Source organism: Schistocerca americana, chromosome 11, assembly GCF_021461395.2.
Source record: "Schistocerca americana isolate TAMUIC-IGC-003095 chromosome 11, iqSchAmer2.1, whole genome shotgun sequence".
NCBI classification, from domain to species: domain Eukaryota; kingdom Metazoa; phylum Arthropoda; class Insecta; order Orthoptera; family Acrididae; genus Schistocerca; species Schistocerca americana.
Genome location: NC_060129.1, coordinates 180,099,517 through 180,120,393, shown reverse-complemented (window position 1 = coordinate 180,120,393; position 20,877 = coordinate 180,099,517). Strand labels below are relative to the sequence as shown.

The 20,877-nt window shown below is 38.8% G+C and overlaps 1 protein-coding gene across 1 annotated transcript in view; it reads right to left on the bottom strand.

The window, feature by feature from the left end:
- LOC124553500 (activated Cdc42 kinase-like) overlaps window positions 1-20,877 on the bottom strand; it is a 315,929-nt gene that overhangs the window by 73,871 nt on the left and 221,181 nt on the right. Inside the window, exons 13-14 of the mRNA XM_047127354.1 lie at window positions 2,306-2,415; window positions 580-783 (exon numbers count right to left, since the gene is read on the bottom strand). Of these exons, the coding sequence (XP_046983310.1) occupies window positions 580-783; window positions 2,306-2,415 (314 nt within the window). The remainder of the gene's footprint in view (window positions 1-579; window positions 784-2,305; window positions 2,416-20,877) is intronic.

The following is a 20,877-nucleotide window of genomic DNA, read 5'->3' as shown; positions in this document are numbered from 1 at the left end:
ATTTTATGCTTCCCATTCACTGACTATAATCAGGTGCTCCAACCATCAGAATGAAAATATTCAACAGGCTTACGGGTAAGAACATTCTAAAAACATGAAGCTGGAGGTGAAAAACAATCTACATGATACTCTGACACAGAAATGTTACTACACAGTGAAGCAGTTGATAAAGACAATCTGATAATTTAAGCAGGATGTCACCCATCATTAGCAGCAGTATGTAAATATATTATTGACAAGAAAAAATACGAACTTTAGAATACTTCTCCATCTCAAAAATGGTTCAAATGGCTCTGAGCACTATGGGACTTAACATCTGAGGTCATCAGTCCCCTAGAACTACTTAAACCTAACTAACCTAAGGACACACACATCCATGCCCGAGGCACGATTCCAACCTGTGACCGTAGCAGTAGTGCGGTTCAAGACTGAAGCGCCTAGAACCGCTCGGCCACACCGGCCAGCAGCTCCATCTCATTAGTTATAATTTTATTATTACTAATTGTTTATATGTCCCATGTATCCTCAGTCAATTAATAAGTGTATGTAACGAGGCAAATAAATCATTATTCAATTTACCGTAGCCTGCTTCTTGCGGCCGGTGGTCGACGTGACCTTGGCGGCAATCTCGCGCAGCTCGTTGCGGACGTTGGTCGTCTCGTCCAGTGGGGAGGGCGGGGGTGGCGTGGATGCGCCAGAGCCGGCGCCGGAGCCGGAGCTGCCGAGTCCGCGGATCATCGACTCCATCTCATCCAGCAGGCTCGGCCCGAGGTCAAACGACTTCTGCTGTGGCCAACGAAAGGCGTGCTACACCGAGCGGAAAAGTTGAGCCCCTTTACTCTAAAAAAAGTATCCACACACCAAAATCATGAACAACACTTCACCCTGAGGTTGTTTCCTCACTACAGTTTACTTGTACACTAGATGCATTCTGAGGATTCTGTCTCAAGAAGAACATTGTTGTTGTTGTTGTGGCCTTCAGTCCTGAGACTGGTTTGATGCTGCTCTCCATGCTACTCTATCCTGTGCAAGCTTCTTCATCTCCCAGTACCTACTGCAACCTATATCATTTTGCATCTGCTTAGTGTATTCATCTCTTGGTCTCCCTCTACGATTTTTACCCTCCATGCTGCCCTCCAATACTAAACTGGTAATCCCTTGATGCCTCAGAACATATCCTACCAACCAATCCCTTCTTCTAGTCAAGCTGTGCCACAAACTTCTCTTATCCCCAATCCTATTCAACACCTCCTCATTAGTTATGTGATCTACCCATCTAATGTTCAGCATTCTTCTGTAGCACCACATTTCGAAAGCTTCTATTCTCCTCTTGTCCAAACTATTTATCGTCCATGTTTCACTTCCATACATGGCTACACTTCATATAAATACTTTCAGAAATGACTTCCTGACACTTAAATCTATACTTGATGTTAACAAATTTCTCTTCTTCAGAAACACTTTCCTTGCCATTGCCAGTATACATTTTATATTCTCTCTACTTCGACCATCATCAATTATTTTGCTCCCCAAATAGCAAAACTCCTTTACTAGTTTAAGTGTCTGATTTCCTAATCTAATCCCCTCAGCATCACCCGATTTAATTTGACTACATTCCATTATCCTCGTTTTGTTTTTGTTGATGTTCATCTTATATCCTCCTTCCAAGACACTGTCCATTCCGTTCAACTGCTCTTCCAAGTCCTTTGCTGTCTCTGACAGAATTACAATGTCATCGGCAAACCTCGAAGTTTTCATTTCTTCTCCATGGATTTTAATACCTACTCCGAATTTTTCTTTTGTTTCCTTTACTGCTTGCTCAATATACAGATTGAATAACATTGGGGAGAGGCTACAACCCCGTCTCACTCCCTTCCCAAACACTGCTTCCCTTTCATGCTCCTCGACTCTTAGAACTGCCTTCTGGTTTCTGTACAAATTGTAAATAGCGTTTCGCTCCCTGTATTTTACCCCTGCTACCTTCAGAATTTGAAAGAGAGTATTCTCGTCAACACTGTCAAAAGCTATCTCTAAGTCTACAAATCCTAGAAACGTAGGTTTGCCTTTCCTTAATCTAGCTTCTAAAATAAGTCATAGGGTCAGTATTGCCTCACGTGTTCCTACACTTCTACGGAATCCAAACTGATCTTCCCAGAGGTCAGCTTCTACTAGTTTTTCCATTCGTCTGTAAAGAATTCGCATTAGTATTTTGCAGCTGTGGCTTATTAAACTGATAGTTCGGTAATTTTCACATCTGTCAAAAAACATAATTTTCTTATTTATTAGCTTTCATCATCGTTCTCACCTCAAAGCAGGGGCTGTCGGCCGGGGGCGGCAGGCTCTCCTCGTCACTGATCTCGTGGTACTCGTGGTCCGTCACCAGCTGCACCTTGCTCTTTGGTGCCACGTCACAGTCTGCAACACCGTTATACACTGCTGTGACACTTCAGTTTATCACACTGCCACCTTTATCACCAGAGTGACGTAAGGTAAATTTAGGTCATACAATATGTTTAGTTAATTTTACCGATTATAATTTCTAAATTCTGTGCAGACAAAAAGGCTTGGCAATAATTAAAAAACACTGGCAGAAACAAGTCCAAAACAAAATTCCATGGAGAAACTTAAGAACAATTTGAAATTAAAACTAATTTAAAGCAATGTGATGGCCTCTTCACGATCCTGTTCAGCTGTTTTCTCAAAAGTATAATAAGGGAACGGAATGTTAGACTTCAAGAAGAAGGAATCCAAGAAATCAAATTGAGATACAAAAACTAAAATGTCGAACTGAACTGTCTGGCTTTGCAAATGATTTAGCAATATTTTCTGAAAACTTCGAAACAGCCACGGAACAAACTGATGGCGGATAAGGCGAGGTTACAAATTTCTTCAGTGAAAGCAGAATTCATAACGGAACATTAAAAATGCTCCAAAATCCAAGTAAGTGCAACATATGGTAGACTCAACAGAGTGAATAAAAGTAAGTAATTAGGGGAAATAATACAGCTGAAAGGTCTAAATAAAAATAAAAAAAAACAACAAAAAACCAAAAACAGAGCCCAGAAAATAGAAATAGCTTATCAGTTAGTAAAGGACAGAAAAAAAAAGATGCTCTCACAGTAAAAGGAGAAATTCAAGAACAGAACATTGTTATAAAAGTGAAGTATATTCAGGCCTCAACAAAACAAGAGAAACTGAAGAGTTTGAGAAAAATAAAAGAAAGGTATTATGGAAAATATTGATCCAAGGAATACTTGGATGAGTAGAAGTAAACACCCCAAAAACAAATTCACGGAATCCAGATTTGGTGGCTCCAATATGCAAGTATTAATAAATCAGATTGCCTGTACATGGATCATAGGAGCCTGAAGATAGCATTATTGAGATTCCAAAACTAGTTGTCTGAATAAAATAACTTCTCGAAACATATGGCTATTGGGCAATTTTGCCTCGGTAAATATTTGACCGGCCAATGTCCCTTATCCACAATGGATTGGAAGAGACCCATTCCCTGGGCTCATAATTTATAGACTGTAACTGTAAAACACATGAAAAGAACATTCAAAATAATTTTTACTGAATATGTGATACTAGTCTTTTAATTCTTACTTCGACTCAAAAGAGTATTTGTCATTTTAAAGAGGATTACAACTACAGCCCATTTGTATTTTTAAGTTTAACAATGCAAAAAAAATTGAAAATAAATATTTTATTTGTGAAACATGAATAAGTTATGACATATGAAGAATTTACTATCATACAAAATGATTTTCCTGTCTGCACTGAAGGGTGCACCAATTCGAAACTTCCTAGCAGACTAAAATGGTGAAAGATCGGGATTCGAAACTGTGACTTTCGCCTCTGTGGGTAATTGCTCTACTGACAGAGTTATCCACTGCGAGTGGTAAGAGAGTTGCTGGAGGAAGTAAAACTGTGAGGTCTAGCAACGAGTTGTGGCTGGACAGCTCAGTCGGTGAAGCAGTTGCCCACGAAAGTCAAAGGTTCCAGGTTGAAGTCCTGGTCTAGCATAAAACTAAAAATCTGCCAGGAGTTTTCAATTTATTGTCTTATTAACCAGTCTACTTCCAGAAGTGCATAAATGCAAAATAAGTGATTAATGGTATTTTTATAAAGTCACAAAACAAAAGAGTATAGATAGGAAACAGCCATATGCATATTATAGGAGTATATGAAGTATATGACACTGACAAAGATTCAAATTTTATACATTTTAATAAAGAGAGAAGTTATACACACTGCTGGTACAATCACTGGCTAAGAGAAATTAATTTAATACATTTGATGGAGCTGAATAACTTCTCAGGAACCACATCTGAAGCAACATTACTGATACTTGCTATAGCAACAGCATAAACAATAAACTTGAGAACAGCACTCCTATATCACTGTCTAAGTTGCTACATTCTCTGAATGTTTTGTCAGATTCTCCCCCTCCCCCCCCCCCTCCCTTCTACAGTAACTTGCAATAAAAGAATAATTCATCATCCACAAGCCTAATCTGCACTTTGTACAAGGTTTTTACAAGATTGTTGTTACACTGCATAAGTCCCATCTTTGATACAGCTCAGCCCATCAGGCAGACTGGATTCTGCAGCAGCTTCAGCACACATACCATATTTTTGTTCTCCAGGAAGTGATAAGCAGAACAAACAAACACTAAATGATTCTATGTATAGCTTTTGTCAATTTTTAAAAGGTCTTTGTTTCAGTTAGTCCACATGCTGTCATGCAAACCTTAGCTGAGCAAGAGGTGGAAGTGGTTTACATTAAAATCCTGTACCCTGTACACAAAAATTTTACAGTTTTTGTTAGTGTCAGAGAACCAATTCATGAGTTTCCAATTCACACACAAGTGAACCAACATGTACCCACCTCACCCATGCTTTTCTCTACTGTACTCGAAGTGGCCATATCAAAACTGAACTGGAAAGAAAGAGGAATTAAAATCAGAGAGAAGACACTTAACAACCTGAGATTTGCAGACGATGTGGAGCTACTCGTGAATGAGTTCGAACGAATGAAAATGTCTGTTTCAGATCTCGCCTCGGAACGTAAGACAGTGCAACTGAACGTAAACCTTTCCGAGGCAAAGATTGTGTCTAATAAATGGCACACAGAAGGGAACATACAACCCAAAAACAGACTACTGGACACTGTCAGAGACTGCATATATCTCAGCCAGCTCGTACACGCGATGGGAGAGACAAGTTTGGAAATCTTTCAAAGCATAAAGCTAGATTGGCCATCATTTGGAAGACATTCAACTATCATCAGGTCAAACACTGCAGTAAAACCAAAATAGTTTTTCCATCAGTGTTTCCTTCCCATTTCGACTTACAGCTTTAGACTTGAACACGTCACAAATACACAAGATGGAAACTTACCATGGAAAGTTCTATGCTGGGTTTTACAAGGAAAGACAAAATGAGTGTAGAAGACATAAGATCAGGAACAGATGGCAAAGATATCCTGGAGAGAAGAGCCGCTACGAAATGGCAGTGGTCTGACCATGTCGCCAGAACAAATGGACAAAGATAGTCCAGCAGACAGAGGCAGACCACGAGGAACACCAATGGAATCAAATGGCTGAATATCACCAAAGCTCGTTCCTCATGGAAGAGAAAGTTGTGAGCACATTTGGGTTCACGAGTCAAGAGAGCCCACATCGTTTACCAGGTGTACCAGTATGAAATGAGTGTTAAGATACAAATGTGTTGATAGGGTACATTTGTTGTGAACGAGCCTTAATTTTTTTTTGTTTGGTTGGTATGACATCTGTCAAAGATATTTAGTATACATCAAGTCATGGAACAAACAACATCATATGTTTTCATCGTGTTAACAATGTCGAATTTTGTACCAGAAAGTGATGATTTGTGGAAAGCATTAATTTTTTTGTTTTCATTTGAAAAAAAAGTGCTGCAGAGTCGCATCGAATGCTTGTTGAGGCATATGGTGATCGTGCTCTATCAGAAGCAACACGCAAAAGCTGGTTTCAACAGTTCAGAAATAATGATTGTGATGTAAGAAATGAAGAACATGGAAGACCACCAAAAAAGTTCGAAGACGCCGAATTGCAAGCAATATTGGACGAAGATGATACTTTGAGTCAGAACCAAACAGCAGCAATGCTAAATGTTGCACAACAAACAATTTCTGACCGTTTGAAAGCAATGGGAAAGATCCAAAAGTGTGGAAAATGGGTGCCACATGAATCGAATGAAAGACAGATGGAAAACCAAAAAAACCATTTGTCAAATTTTGCTTCAAAGACATGAAAGAAAATCAATTTTGCATCGAATTGTTACTGGTGATGAAAAATGGATTTATTTTAAGACTCCTAAAAGGGAAAAATCACGGGTTAATCCGGGACAACCATCAACATCAACTGCAAAACCAGATCGATTTGGCAAGAAGACAGTGCTCTGTGTTTGGTGGGATCAGAAAGGTGTGGTGTATCATGAGCTTCTAAAACCAAGTGAAAATGTGAATACTAATCGCTACAGACAACAAATGATCAACTTGAACTATGCATTGATTGAAAAAAGACCAGAATGAGCCAGAAGACATGGCAAAGTAATTTTTTTACACGACAATGCACCTGCACACAAAGCAAAACTTGTTCAGGATACAATCAAAACACTCGGCTGGGAGCTGCTACCCCACCCGCCGTATTCACCAGACTTGGCCCCTTCCGACTACCATTTGTTTTTATCAATGGGACACACATTGGCAGAGGAACACTTCGATTCCTATGAAGAAGTCGAAAATTGGGTGTCTGATTGGTTTGCTTCAAAAGACGAACATTTCTATTGGCGTGGTGTCCACAAATTGCCAGAAAGGAATGGCTGCTGCTGTTGATTATGATGATGATGACAATAACGTGATGTTTATGTCACACAAATACACATTCACATAACAGTACAGTACAGTACAGGTAGGTAGGTGGTAAAATTCCAGGGGAACCAAAATGCTGAGGTCATCGGTCTCTAAGCTTACACACTACTTATTCTAACATAAACTAACTTATGCTAAAAACAGGACACTGATGCTTTTCCCTTATTAGATGTCTTTGCCTGTCTCTAAGAACAAAAATCAGCAGTAAACACTCCTTATTAAAGGGCTGTGGTCTCCTTGATAGTGATGTTCAATGAGAAACATGTCTTGGTGGAAGCATACATTCTGTTCATTGCTAATCAATTGCTAATCATATACTAATTTTGACAGAGAAAAATCAAGGTGTGTCTTAAAAGTGTACTCTTAGTGACATTCGAAGTTGTCCAGAAATTCAGTCAGAATGGAAACATAATTCTCTTCCCTCCTGTTGCCCAAAAAGCCACAAAGAATGGCTTTGAAATAAGAGCAAGCATCCAACTCTTTCATGAGTTTAGTATCGAAAGTGTCATCAATCAGCAATTTTTTAATTGTTGGTCTGATAAACAAACCTCCTTCCAACATGGCCTCACTGATATTCACATGATTGAAAGCCCTACCCTGTTTATCTAAAACTGTTTCATACTTCTGTATTAGGCTCACAAAGACATTCCCCAGCAACTGGATTTTTAATTTTTTATATTTACGGTACATGAAGTTCAGAACTGAAACATCAGTATCCCAAGGCAGTTCAATACAACTCTCAAAAATTCTCAAGAAAAATCACCTTTAAAGTTTTCCAAGGAACTTCAGGAACTTAAATTCCTGAAAACGTAGGAGGCTTTTTGTGACAGGCACAACAATTCACTCGGTAGCACTGGACAATGCAAATCCAGTGATCAAAGGATCACTAGTTTAAATCACCCTAAGGGTTTTCTCTCCTTCCCCGAATACCTACATCATTATAAATTTCAACAAATATATGATGATTAACACATGTGTAACAATTATTTTCATGAAAAATGCATGTTTTATTGTTTACATACTGCACAAATCTAATTAAAGACTGCACTCCAAATTCCAGTTTTCATTGCAAATAGAGATTCATAATTATCAATATCTTACAAAAAATTGTTAATAAAGATTATTTATAAAATATCAGTAATTAAAAATTTGTATTTGCAATGAAGACTGGCATTTTGTGTGATATATAATTAGAAACAAGACAACATCCATTTTTCATAAAAATAATGATTAGGTATGTGTTAATTACCACATACTTCATGAACTTCATATTTAAAAGATGTAGGTATTGGAATTGGAAAAATAAGCAATAGCGATTTAATATAATCCATTATGGAGTCGAGGTAGCAGTTGTCGTTATACTGGTTATCACTGTTAGCATTCAACTGCGATTCTTATACATATATTTTAACAACGCGTTTCAAGAGACATTGCTCTCATCATAAGGTTGTAAAGTCTATGTCATGAAATTAAACAGACTAAAAAGACAAAATACCATCACAAATAGTTGGGAAGTCCATAGAGTAAAACAGAATTAAAAGTATATTGGACTGTGGGTCCTCGTCTTATTATTGAAGTTGTTGACACAAGTCGATGGCCGTCCTATAGCTACCAAATATGCTGCCGCACTGTGCCGGCTCGGGAGCTGTTGTGGACTGACGTGCCTAGGTGTTGTGGCATGGTTACAGCCGTGTGCTTGACGGTAACGCTATGCTATTGGGCGCCTTATTTCCTTATTGCATTGGTCTGCCATCGTTAGCCTCTCGCTTACTAGAGGAATTTGAGATAGCTATCCATGCAAAGAAACAAAGCAATATTCTAAATGCACAAGATAATTTTAAAGAAATGAGATTTTTTTTAGCAGGTTTTTAGAATTATTTTAGGGTAGGTATCATGGAATCCGGCACTTGCTTTAATAAACTTGCAAAGACGTCGTCACAGTGCAGCTCACAATGATATATCGATATGCCAACACAGATCGACTGCAGAGTCATAGATACAACTCGCGCATTATGCACGTCTCTGCCGCCGACCACCATCTCTGGCGCATTTGCATCTGTGGCCGCATGCGCAGTTGCGCGGTACAACAGTATAAAGCGACGAAGCGAGCACTGGAGCGGCAGTCTTGTGGCTCACTCTGAAGATGGCTGAACGTTATACAGCCGAAATATTAGAAGGAGAATTCTTGCGGCTGCACACCCGAAACTTAATGGAACAGTCTTTGCGCTGCCAAAACCTGAAGATTCACAAACCTGCCTTTATTTAAAAGCATAATAGTTAAGGGGCATGTTGAATATTATCAGTATAGCAAAGGAGAAAATCATGGCTAGGAATGAATTTAGACAAATGGTGAAAAATTACACAGATTTTAAGCTGGTAGAAGAACTTAAAAGACAAAGGAGGCTCTCCCAGAAGAAAAAAGGAGGTAGTGACTGATGGACTCAAGAGATACTGGCAAGATACCCAAGATGAAGACAGGAGATGAACAAGAGCTAAAATCAGTAACTTGGACAACAATTTAAAAAAGTATAAATTGAACAATATATGGAAAAGATAGGTTGCTAGTCACCATAAAGAAGACACACTGAGTTGCAGACAAGCACAACATTGTGCTTATCTGCAACTCCCTCCGCCACACACCATCAGGTGGCTTGCAGAGTATGGATGTAGAGGTAGAACTCTTTATGGTCAGGAGCAATCTATCTTTACCTTATGTTTTTAATATTCCAACCTGGAGTTTCCACTCTATGGGAGAATGTAAGAAATGAAACTAGAATATCTGAGAAGAGGAAGAAATAATACTGAAAAATAGTGAAAATTATAATACAGAAAAGAAGGAAATGGCGAACTACATTAGTAGCTACTTTTTAATATACCACATTCACTAAACTTAAAATTCACAAAGCAAAAATCATCATAATACAGGCCGCCTATAGCACGAACATTACAGCAAAATGAACAGGAAGTAATCAGCGTGGCTAGGAGCTCAAAACCAAAACGGATAGCAAGTGTAGATGAAGTACTAGTTTCGATAACAGTAAAGACTGCAGTGCAAGTTGCAGACGATTTAGCACATATTGCAAATTTATCCTTTAGTGAAGGTGTGTCTCCACAGTGGTTAAAGGTCTCAAAAGTAAGACCACTATTTAAAAATGGAGACAGACAAAAAATAGAAAACTATCATCTGTATCACTTCTCTCCGATTTTTCCAAAATATGAGAGAAACTGATGAAATTGAGAGCCAGTGGCTTTGCCACAGTGGTAACACTAGTTCCCGTCAGACCACTGAAGTTAAGTGCCGTGGGGCTCTGTCCGGATCTGCCATCTGCCGAGTGACGTCGGCAACAGGGGTGCACTCGGCCCTCGGGAGGCCGATCGAGGAGCTACTTGATTGAGAAGTAGTGGCACCAGTCAGGAAAACTGACAACAGTTGGGAGGGTGCTGTGCTGGCCACAGGCACCTCCATATTTGTATATGGTGATGCCTAAGGACTGAGGATGACACAGTGGCCGGTCAGTATCATTGGGCCTTTGAGAGCCCCTAGTTACCTTGAGATCAATGAACTCTGGAATTGGAATCAACATGGTTTTCATGCAAATGCAGTACAGAAACTGCAGTCAAAAACTACACCCAAGGAATAATTAAATATTTGAAGGAGGGGTGGGGGTGTAGCAGGAATCAATTTAGATCTGTCTCAAGTCCTTGGCAATGTCTACCATGAAATCCCCCTTAATAAACTGGCAGCAACTGGTGTTAGAGGTGGAGTTAAAATGGGGTTTCAGTCGTATCTCTGCCGCCCCCCCCCTCCCCCTTACACACAGCCCTCGCAATATCTTCTGATGACCAATTAGTACACTGTCACTTGATAATCACTTGTTGCTGGCAGTTGGAAGAACCCTTAAATACCTTTTTAAAAAGTTTTATTATTGTTAACTCAGCATTATAGCACGAGAAACAAATACGTTTCCATAATTTCTAACCATTGACACAAATGGGTGTCGGCACAATTACAGCACTGTTTGTTTTCGTAATTACTGTTTTTTTTCTAATAGTGGTGGTGGTGGTTAGTGTTTAACGTCCCGTCGACAACGAGGTCATTAGAGACGGAGCGCAAGCTCGGGTTAGGGAAGGATTGGGAAGGAAATCGGCCGTGCCCTTTCAAAGGAACCATCTCGGCATTCGCCTGAAACGATTTAGGGAAATCACGGAAAACCTAAATCAGGATGGCCGGAGACGGGATTGAACCGTCGTCCTCCCGAATGCGAGTCCAGTGTGCTAACCGCTGCGCCACCTCGCTTGGTTTTTTTTTTCTAATAGTACTTTTATTATTAGTTAGTAATATGTTTACCTGTAAAAATCTCTTCTACTTCTTTACAATAACTTCATTTTTGTGCCTGAAGTTTTCTCTCATTATTAGGATCATAACTACGGCCTACATCAAGTCTGGACATCAGAGACATACAGGGAGAGTCAGGAGGAAAGAGACACACTTTGAGGGGTGATAGCATTGGTGATTTTGAACAGAAAACTTTATGTGGAGATATGTCCTACTCTGATGGTTTTTGAGAGAGAACAACCTTAGTGTCAGTTTTGTAAGTTTCTCTTGAATAACTTGAGAAACACAGCTTCTACAAAAACATGCTACAGTAAAAAATTAAACTACATTAAATGTTCTAAAAAAAAAAAAAAAAAAAAAAAAAAAAAAAAAAAAAAAAAAAAAAAAAAAAGGTTGCATTCGTTTTTTCTCTATGACCAATAGTTTGGGCTGGAATTTTCAAAATCTCATGCACTGCAGCTCGGGTAGTTTTTGCCAAGCAACTTCAGACAGTTTTCTCAAATTTCCTCTACACTACTGTGGTTCACTGTAAACAATGGCAATGTACTGAATAATACAGAAAATAAACAACAATGTACATTAAATATGTTCTATCTTGGAAACCATTTGGAGTAGTTCATACAATACGAGAGATGGAAAGTTGCTACTCACCATATAGCAGAGATACTGAGCCGCGATAGGCACAATAAAAAGATTCACACAATCATAGCTTCCGGCCATTAAGGCCTTTGTCAGCAGTACACACACACACACACACACACACACACACACACACACACACTTCTGCAGTCTCAGAGACCTGAAACTACGCTGCGAGCAGCAGCACCAGTGCTTCTATTTTTGTTTTTTATTATTTTATTTATTTATTATTATTATTATCATCTTCCTTCCTTTCTCAGACCTTAGGTCTGGTTAAAAATGGAAAGTGACGCGGACCTTGATCAAGTGTGACTTCCTTTTAACTGTACGGTATATGTTATATTGCATATAGGAACTTTCGGGTGATTGAACACGTATCAATAATTACGGATTTCTGTAGTAGTATATATAAGTTTGGATGTAGCTGTATTGCGTTGATGTACTGGTGGATATTGTGTGGTATGACTCCTGTAGTGGATAGTATAATTGGTATAATGTCAGCTTTATCCTGATGCCACATGTCCTTGACTTCCTCAGCCAGTTGGATGTATTTTTCAATTTTTTCTCCTGTTTTCTTTTGTGTATTTGTTGTATTGGGTATGGATATTTCGATTAGTTGTGTTAATTTCTTCTTTTTATTGGTGAGTATGATCACAGGTTTCTTATGTGTTGTTGTTTTATCTGTTATAATGGTTCTGTTCCAGTATAATTTGTATTCATCATTCTCCAGTACATTTTGTGGTGCATACTTGTATGTGGGAACGTGTTGTTTCATAAGTTTATGTTGTAAGACAAGCTGTTCATGTATTATTTTTGCTACATTGTCATGTCTTCTGGGGTATTCTGTATTTGCTAGTATTGTACATCCACTTGTGATGTGATCTACTGTTTCTATTTGTTGTTTGCAAAGTCTACATTTATCTGATGTGGTATTGGGATCTTTAATAATATGCTTGCTGTAATATCTGGTGTTTATTGTTTGATCCTGTATTGCAATCATGAATCCTTCCATCTCACTGTATATATTGCCTTTTCTTAGCCATGTGTTGGATGCATTTTGATCGATGTGTGGCTGTGTTAGATGATACGGGTGCTTGCCATGTAGTGTTTTCTTTTTCCAATTTACTTTCTTCGTATCTGTTGATGTTATGTGATCTAGAGGGTTGTAGAAGTGGTTATGAAATTGCAGTGGTGTAGCCGATGTATTTATATGAGTGATTGCTTTGTGTATTTTGCTAGTTTCTGCTTGTTCTAGAAAGAATTTTCTTAAATTGTCTACCTGTCCATAATGTCGGTTTTTTATGTCGATAAATCCCCTCCCTCCTTCCATTCTGCTTTATGTGAATCTTTCTGTTGCTGAATGTATGTGATGTATTCTATATTTGTGGCACTGTGATCGTGTAAGTGTGTTGAGTGCTTCTAGGTCTGTGTTACTCCATTTCACTAGTCCAAATGAGTAGGTCAATATTGGTATAGCATAAGTATTTATAGCTTTTGTCTAGTTTCTTGCTGTCAATTCTGTTTTCAGTATTTTTGTTAGTCTTTGTCTATATTTTTCTTTTAGTTCTTCTTTAATATTTGTATTATCTATTCCTATTTTTTGTCTGTATCCTAGATATTTATAGGCATCTGTTTTTTCCATCGCTTCTATGCAGTCGCTGTGGTTATCCAATATGTAATCTTCTTGTTTAGTGTGTTTTCCCTTGACAATGCTATTTTTCTTACATTTGTCTGTTCCAAAAGCCATATTTATATCATTGCTGAATACTTCTGTTATCTTTAGTAATTGGCTAAGTTGTTGATTTGTTGCTGCCAGTAGTTTTAGATCATCCATGTATAGCAAATGTGTGATTTTGTGTTGGTATGTTCCAGTAATATTGTATCCATAATTTGTATTATTTAGCATGTTGGATAGTGGGTTCAGAGCAAGGCAGAACCAGAAAGGACTTAATGAGTCTCCTTGGTATATTCCACGCTTAATCTGTATTGGCTGTGATGTGATGTTATTTGAATTTGTTTGTATATTAAGTGTGGTTTTGCAATTTTTCATTACTATGTTTAGGAACTGTATCAATTTAGGATCTACTTTGTATATTTCCAATATTTGTAGTAACCATGAGTGGGGTACACTATCAAAAGCTTTTTGGTAATCCATGTATGCATAGTGTAGTGACCTTTGTTTAGTTTTAGCTTGATATGTCACCTTTGCATCTATCATCAGTTGCTCTTTACATCCTCGTGCTCCTTTGCAACAGCCTTTTTGTTCTTCATTTATAATTTTGTTCTGTGTTGTATGTGTTATTAATTTCTGTGTAATGACTGAAGTTAATATTTTGTATATTGTTGGTAGGCATGTTATGGGGCGATATTTAGCTGGGTTTGCTGTGTCTGCTTGATCTTTAGGTTTCGGATAAGTTATTCCATGTGTAAGTGTATCAGGGAATGTGTATGGGTCGGCAATGTAACTGTTAAATAATTTAGTGAGATGTGAGTGTGTTGAGGTGAACATCTTTAGCCAGAAAATTGCTATTTTATCTTTTCCAGGGGCTTTCCAATTGTGAGTAGAATTAATTGCTCGGGTGACTTCATGTTGCAAAATTATCACTTCAGGCATTTGTGGTATCATCTTGTATGTGTCTGTTTCTGCTTGTATCCACCGTGCTTGCCTGTTATGTTGTACCGGGTTTGACCATATGTTGCTCCAGAAGTGTTCCATGTCTGTTTTGTTTGGTGGATTGTCTATTTTAATGTGTGTGTTATCTATTGTCTGGTAAAATTTCTTTTGGTTTGTGTTGAATGTTTGGTTTTGTTTCCTTCTATTTTCACTTTTTTTGTATCTTCTAAGTTGTTTGGCCAATGCTTGTAATTTCTGCTTCTTTTCATCTAATTGCTCTATCGCTTCTTGTTGTGAGATTTTACCTAACCTTTTTCATTTTTTTTCTGACATTTCTTTTCTCAGTTTTTCTATTCTGATCTGTAGCCTGTGTTGCCATGCTGGTTTTGTGGGTTTCTTCTGTGTGTTGGTTGGTTCTGATCTCTGCCTAGTGTGTATATTTAGTGTAGTGAGTGCTCCTATATAAACCAGTAGTTGTAACTCTTCCATAGTTGTGTTTTCATTTATTTTGATGTGTATGATTGTGTTGATAGTTTCTATTGTTGTTTTGACTTGTGGGTTATTTGGTGGTCTATGCAAGAATGGTCTAATGTCTGTATTTGTGCCTTTGTATTCAATATATGTCAACTGAAATTTTTCTTCTATATCTAACATGTGTGTCACTTTGTGTTCTATTTGTGCTTGTTCTGGTGGCTGTCTTAAGATTTCGTTTTCCTCTCATTGCTTAATTGATGCATGTTGTCCTTTGTTTGTTTGCTCTGCGACGTTTGAGTCCATTACTGTATTTTCTTCTTCTTCTGATTGCACATTATTTTGTTCCAGTATTCGTTGTACTTGTTGTTTGATGTTTTCTAATTCTGACTGGGGTATCCTATTATTTTTGATTATGACACGGATCTGATCAGCTAATCGTTGTTCTGTTAAAAATTTTAATTCTGGGTATCTGGTAGTAAATGTTGTGTATACTTGTGATCTGTATCCAGTTGTGTTGGTTCCTAGGTTTGTTGCTTGGTAATAACAGAACATGAGGTGTCGATTAACTTCATCTGACCATCTCATCCTCTGTCTTTGTTTTCCTTCTAGAGTGGTTGCAGGAAGCATATCCTGCAAAACACCTCTATTTGGATTTAAATCATTTTCCAGTTGGCTAGCAGTGTCGTTACCATTGTGGGCGGGCATAGGGTTCAAGCGTCGTCCCCGACCATGACGGCGCTTGTCCGAGGCTTCATTAGTTCTGTCCTGAACCAACTAATCACACTAAAATGGGGGTTAGCCCTATTAGTGGTTTCTTCTTTTTGTCGCCTTTTACAACTGGCAGAACATACCGGAGGCCTATTCTTTTCCCGGGCCTCCATGGGAATTATTATTATTATTATTATTATTATTATTATTATTTTATTATTATCTTCTTTCCTTTCTCAGACCTTAGGTCTGGTTAAAAATGGAAAGTGACGCGGACCTTGATCAAGCGTGACTTCCTTTTAACTGTACGGTATATGTTATACTGCATTTAGGAACTTTCGGGTGATTGAACATGTATCAATAATTACGGATTTCTGTAGTTGTATATATAAGTTTGGATGTAGCTGTATTGCGTTGGTGTACTGGTGGATATTGTGTGGTATGACTCCTGTTGTTGATAGTATAATCGGTATAATGTCAACTTTATCCTGATGCCACATATCCTTGACTTCCTCAGCCAGTTGGATGTATTTTTCAATTTTTTCTCCTGTTTTCTTTTGTATATTTGTTGTATTGGGTATGGATATTTCGATTAGTTGTGTTAATTTCTTCTTTTTATTGGTGAGTATGATGTCAGGTTTGTTATGTGGTGTTGTTTTATCTGTTATAATGGTTCTGTTCCAGTATAATTTGTATTCATCATTCTCCAGTACATTTTGTGGTGCATACTTGTATGTGGGAACGTGTTGTTTTATAAGTTTATATTGTAAGGCAAGCTGTTGTATTATTTTTGCTACATTGTCATGTCTTCTGGGGTATTCTGTATTTGCTAGTACTGTACATCCGCTTGTGATGTGATCTACTGTTTCTATTTGTTGTTTGCAAAGTCTGCATTTATCTGCATTTTATTTATTATTATTATTATTTTATTTATTATTATTATTTTTATTATTTATTATTATTTTTATTATTTATTATTATTTTTATTTTATTTATTTATTTTTTGCAAATATTTTCAATAGTGTTATTTAGATAACAAAGTGTACTTTACCAAGTATCTCATTAACCCACAGCTTACAGAACTCAACATTATTATTCTTCACATTCATCTGGTTAATTGTCCGCCCTCAGTAGCTGAATGGTCAGCGTGATGGATTGTCAATCCTCTGCGCCAGGGTTCGATTCCCGGCTGGGTCAGGGAATTTTCTCCGCCCAGAGACTGGGTGTTGTGCTGTCCTCACCATCATCCTATCATCCTCATCGACTGCAGGACGCCGAAGTGGCATGAAATTGAAAGACCGGCACCCGGCGAACAGCCTGCCTGAGGGGGGGCCCTAGCCATACAACTAAATGAAACATCTGGTTAATTAGCCTGTGTTTGCGAAAGCTTACTTGTTTGACAGTCTTTAGTTGTGCCTATCTGCAACTCAACATCTCTGCTATATGGTGAGTAGCAATACATCCTTTTCATACTATTATCTCCGTATGTAAAGATATACCCAATTACTAATCTTCAGATGAAGTAGATCAAAAATAGATATAAATAAGTGATGTATCCCCACAGCTAAGGATGGAAATATGTCGGCCCTCATTTAGTTTCAGAGTAATTAAGACTTTATGTTAAAAAAATTGTTACTAAAACAGTATAACATATTTTAGCAAATAAGACAGAAGAATTCAATAGCAATTATTGTTGTATCTGTAAGTTCACACTCAGAAGAACCTCTCTCCATTATTCAGTTAATCGTGAATGTAAAAAATATTACAAGTAAGACCTGATGTACTGCAGACAAGTTGGCACAAATCACAAGCAGCAGGAAGGTGCCAAGTTTTATCTGAAAATCCATGTCTGAGATTGTAATGGTCGACTGTGAGCTGGTACCTAACTTTATGAAATGCATTTATCTCCAACAATGCATTCTGCGAACGGTGACAATAGGCTCAGACAGTGACCTGCATTACTTCCAAATCGTACAAACTGTTTTCTTTGTATCGATATGACTGTTATATCTGAAGGACAATGTAATTAGCAAATGTATTAACAATTTACTTGATATGTGGAAACTTATGGTCACTTCAATGTTAGGCTACTGCACTAGAAGAATGATCATTATAGGACTTTAACAGAGTGTGGTATGTGGCTAGCCAATTATCTGCGCATGGAGTATAATATATCAGACACAATCTGATAATAAAAAGTAAGTTGTGTAAGGTCTTTAAATGGCCTACACATATAAATAAATATTCCTGCTGTCTCTATATGGCAAAGATATTGTAGAGATGTATGATTATATCTATACTGACAGAAAATTGAAGAACAAAAGTAGCAATTATTTTACATACCTCATTTGTCTTTTTTCCATAGATCTTAGTATCTGTTGATCTTTTGAGCTAGTGTGATAGATATATGTAATGTGCTGTCTTAAATAAAAGCTATAATATGCAGAAGTCTCAAGTTTCCATTCTATTACTAAGCTATGTCCCAATTTCCCTCTCCTGATTCAATGAGAAATTCCATTTTCAAACGGACACTTTTGGAGACGAAGTTAACACGTGGAGAGAATAGCCGCTGCAGCCACAACCACACCGTTGTACATCCTTGGGGAGAAAAGGTAAATCACCAAGATAAACACTCAACTAAAAGACGTTAGTATGAATTCTGTTTTAGAACTGCCATAACGTTCTTAACAAGCAAGCTTCTATGTATGCACATTCCTGGGCAGACAATTTTTGACGCGGCTTTACGATATACAGGGTGTTACAAAAAGGTACGGCCAAACTTTCAGGAAACATTCCTCACACACAAATAAAGAAAAGATGTTATGTGGACATGTGCCCAGAAATGTTTAATTTCCATGTTAGAGCTCATTTTAGTATCATCAGTATGTACTGTACTTCCTCGATTTACCACCAGTTGGCCCAATTGAAGGAAGGTAATGCTGACTTCGGTGCTTGTGTTGACATGTTACTCATTGCTCTACAGTACTAGCATCAAGCACATCAGTACATAGCATCGACAGGTTAGTGTTCACCACGAACGTGGTTTTACAGTCAGTGCAGTGATTACAAATGCAGAGTTGGCAGATGCCCATTTGATGTACGGATTAGCACAGGGCAATAGCCGTGGCGCGCTATGTTTGTATCGAGAAGATTTCCAGAACGGAGGTGACCCGACAGGAAGACGTTCGAAGCAATTGATCGGTGTCTTAGGGAGCATGGAACGTTCCAGCCTATGACTTGCGACTGGGCAAGACCTAGAGCGATGAGGACACCTGCAATGGAAGAGGCAATTCTTCGTGGAGTTAACGATAACCCTAATGTCAGCGTCAGAGAAGTTGCTGCTGTACAAGGTAACGTTGGCCACGTCACTGTATGGAGAGTGCTACGGGAGAACCAGTTGTTTCCGTACCGGGTACAGCGTGTGCAGGCACTATCAGCAGCTGATTGGGCTCCACGGGTACACTTCTGCAAATGGTTCATCCAACAATGTATCAATCCTCATTTCAGTGCAAATGTTCTCTTTACGGATGAGGCTTCATTCCGACGTGATCAAATTGTAAATTTTCACAATCGGCATGTGTGGGCTGACGAGAATCCGCACGCAATTGTGCGATCACGTCATCAACACAGATTTTCTGTGAACGTTTGGGAAGGCATTGTTGGTGATGTCTCGATTGGGCCCCATGTTCTTCCACCTATGCTCAATGTAGCACATTATCATGATTTCGTACGGGATACTCTAACTGTGCTGCTAGAACATGTGCCTTTACAAGTACGACACAACATGTCGTTCATGCACGATGGAGCTCCTGCACGCTTCAGTCGAAGTGTTCGTACGCTTCTCAGCAACAGATTCGGTGACCGCTGGATTGGTACAGGCGGACCAATTCCGTGGCCTCCACGCTCTCCTGACCTCAACCCTCTTGACTTTCATTTATGGGAGCATTTGAAAGCTCTTGTCTACGCAACCCCGGTACCAAATGTAGAGACTCTTCGTGCTCGTATTGTGGACGGCTGTGATATAATACGCCATTCTCCAGGGCTGCATCAGCGCATCAGGGATTCCGTGCGACGGAGGGTGGATGCACGTATCCTCGCTAACGGAGGACATTTTGAACATTTCCTGTAACAAAGTGTTTGAAGTCACGCTGGTACGTTCTGTTGCTGTGTGTTTCCATTCCATTAATTAATGTGATTTGAAGAGAAGTAATAAAATGAGCTCTAACGTGGAAAGTAAGCATTTCCGGACACATGTCCACATAACATCTTTTCTTTATTTGTGTGTGAGGAATGTTTCCTGAAAGTTTGGCCGTACCTTTTTGTAACACCCTGTATAAAGTTAACAGATATCAAAGAGGAATTAAAGTATGTGGAGAGAAAACCTGGTGTGGACCATATCATTTACTAGGTCCACAATTTTGCTTCTGCCCCCCCCCTCCCCCCTCCCCTTTTTTCCCCTCTCTCTCTCTCTCTCCCTCTCTCTCTCTCTCTCTCTCTCTCTCTCTCTCTCTCTCTCTCTCTCTAAGTTCAAGTCTTTATTGTGGAAAACTTGCAAAAAATTTACGATTCAAAGTATTAGCCATCGTTGGCCACTGCTGTCTCCTAGCTTTAGGGCAGCATATGAATCATGCAGTGTATAAACTGGGCATCTGTTGGGGAAGCCATGAATCGATCCAATTTTGCACTTGTTCATATGACTGCATGTGCTAGTCAGCTAGATCCTGTGTCGTAGATCGAGAAAGGTGGCAGTCAGAAGGAGGCCTATCTGGAGAATACAGCGGGTGGAGTAGAACTTCCCATTGCAACGTTTCCCATTACGTTTTGACGGGATTTTCGACACGGGGTTGTGCACTGTCATGCTGCAAAATCATTTTTTCATGTCTACCACTGAAGTGTGGCCGTTTGTCTTTCAATGCTCTGCTCAAACACGTCAATTGCTTTCGATAATGATCTCCTGTGGTTGTTCCCGTCAGCTGCAGTACCATCGAAAGCTTTCTCTCTTTCACAACCGTGCCGGCCTTCAACGTCAAAATCACCATTCTCGAAGCACGGAAACCATTTTCTGCAAAGTTCTGTCACTAACAAGCATCTCATCGTAGATATTACCCAGCTTTTTATGAGCCTCAGCAGCAGATTTCTTCATATCAAAGCATAAAATTAAAACCTCCCACAGATGACGGGAATTGGG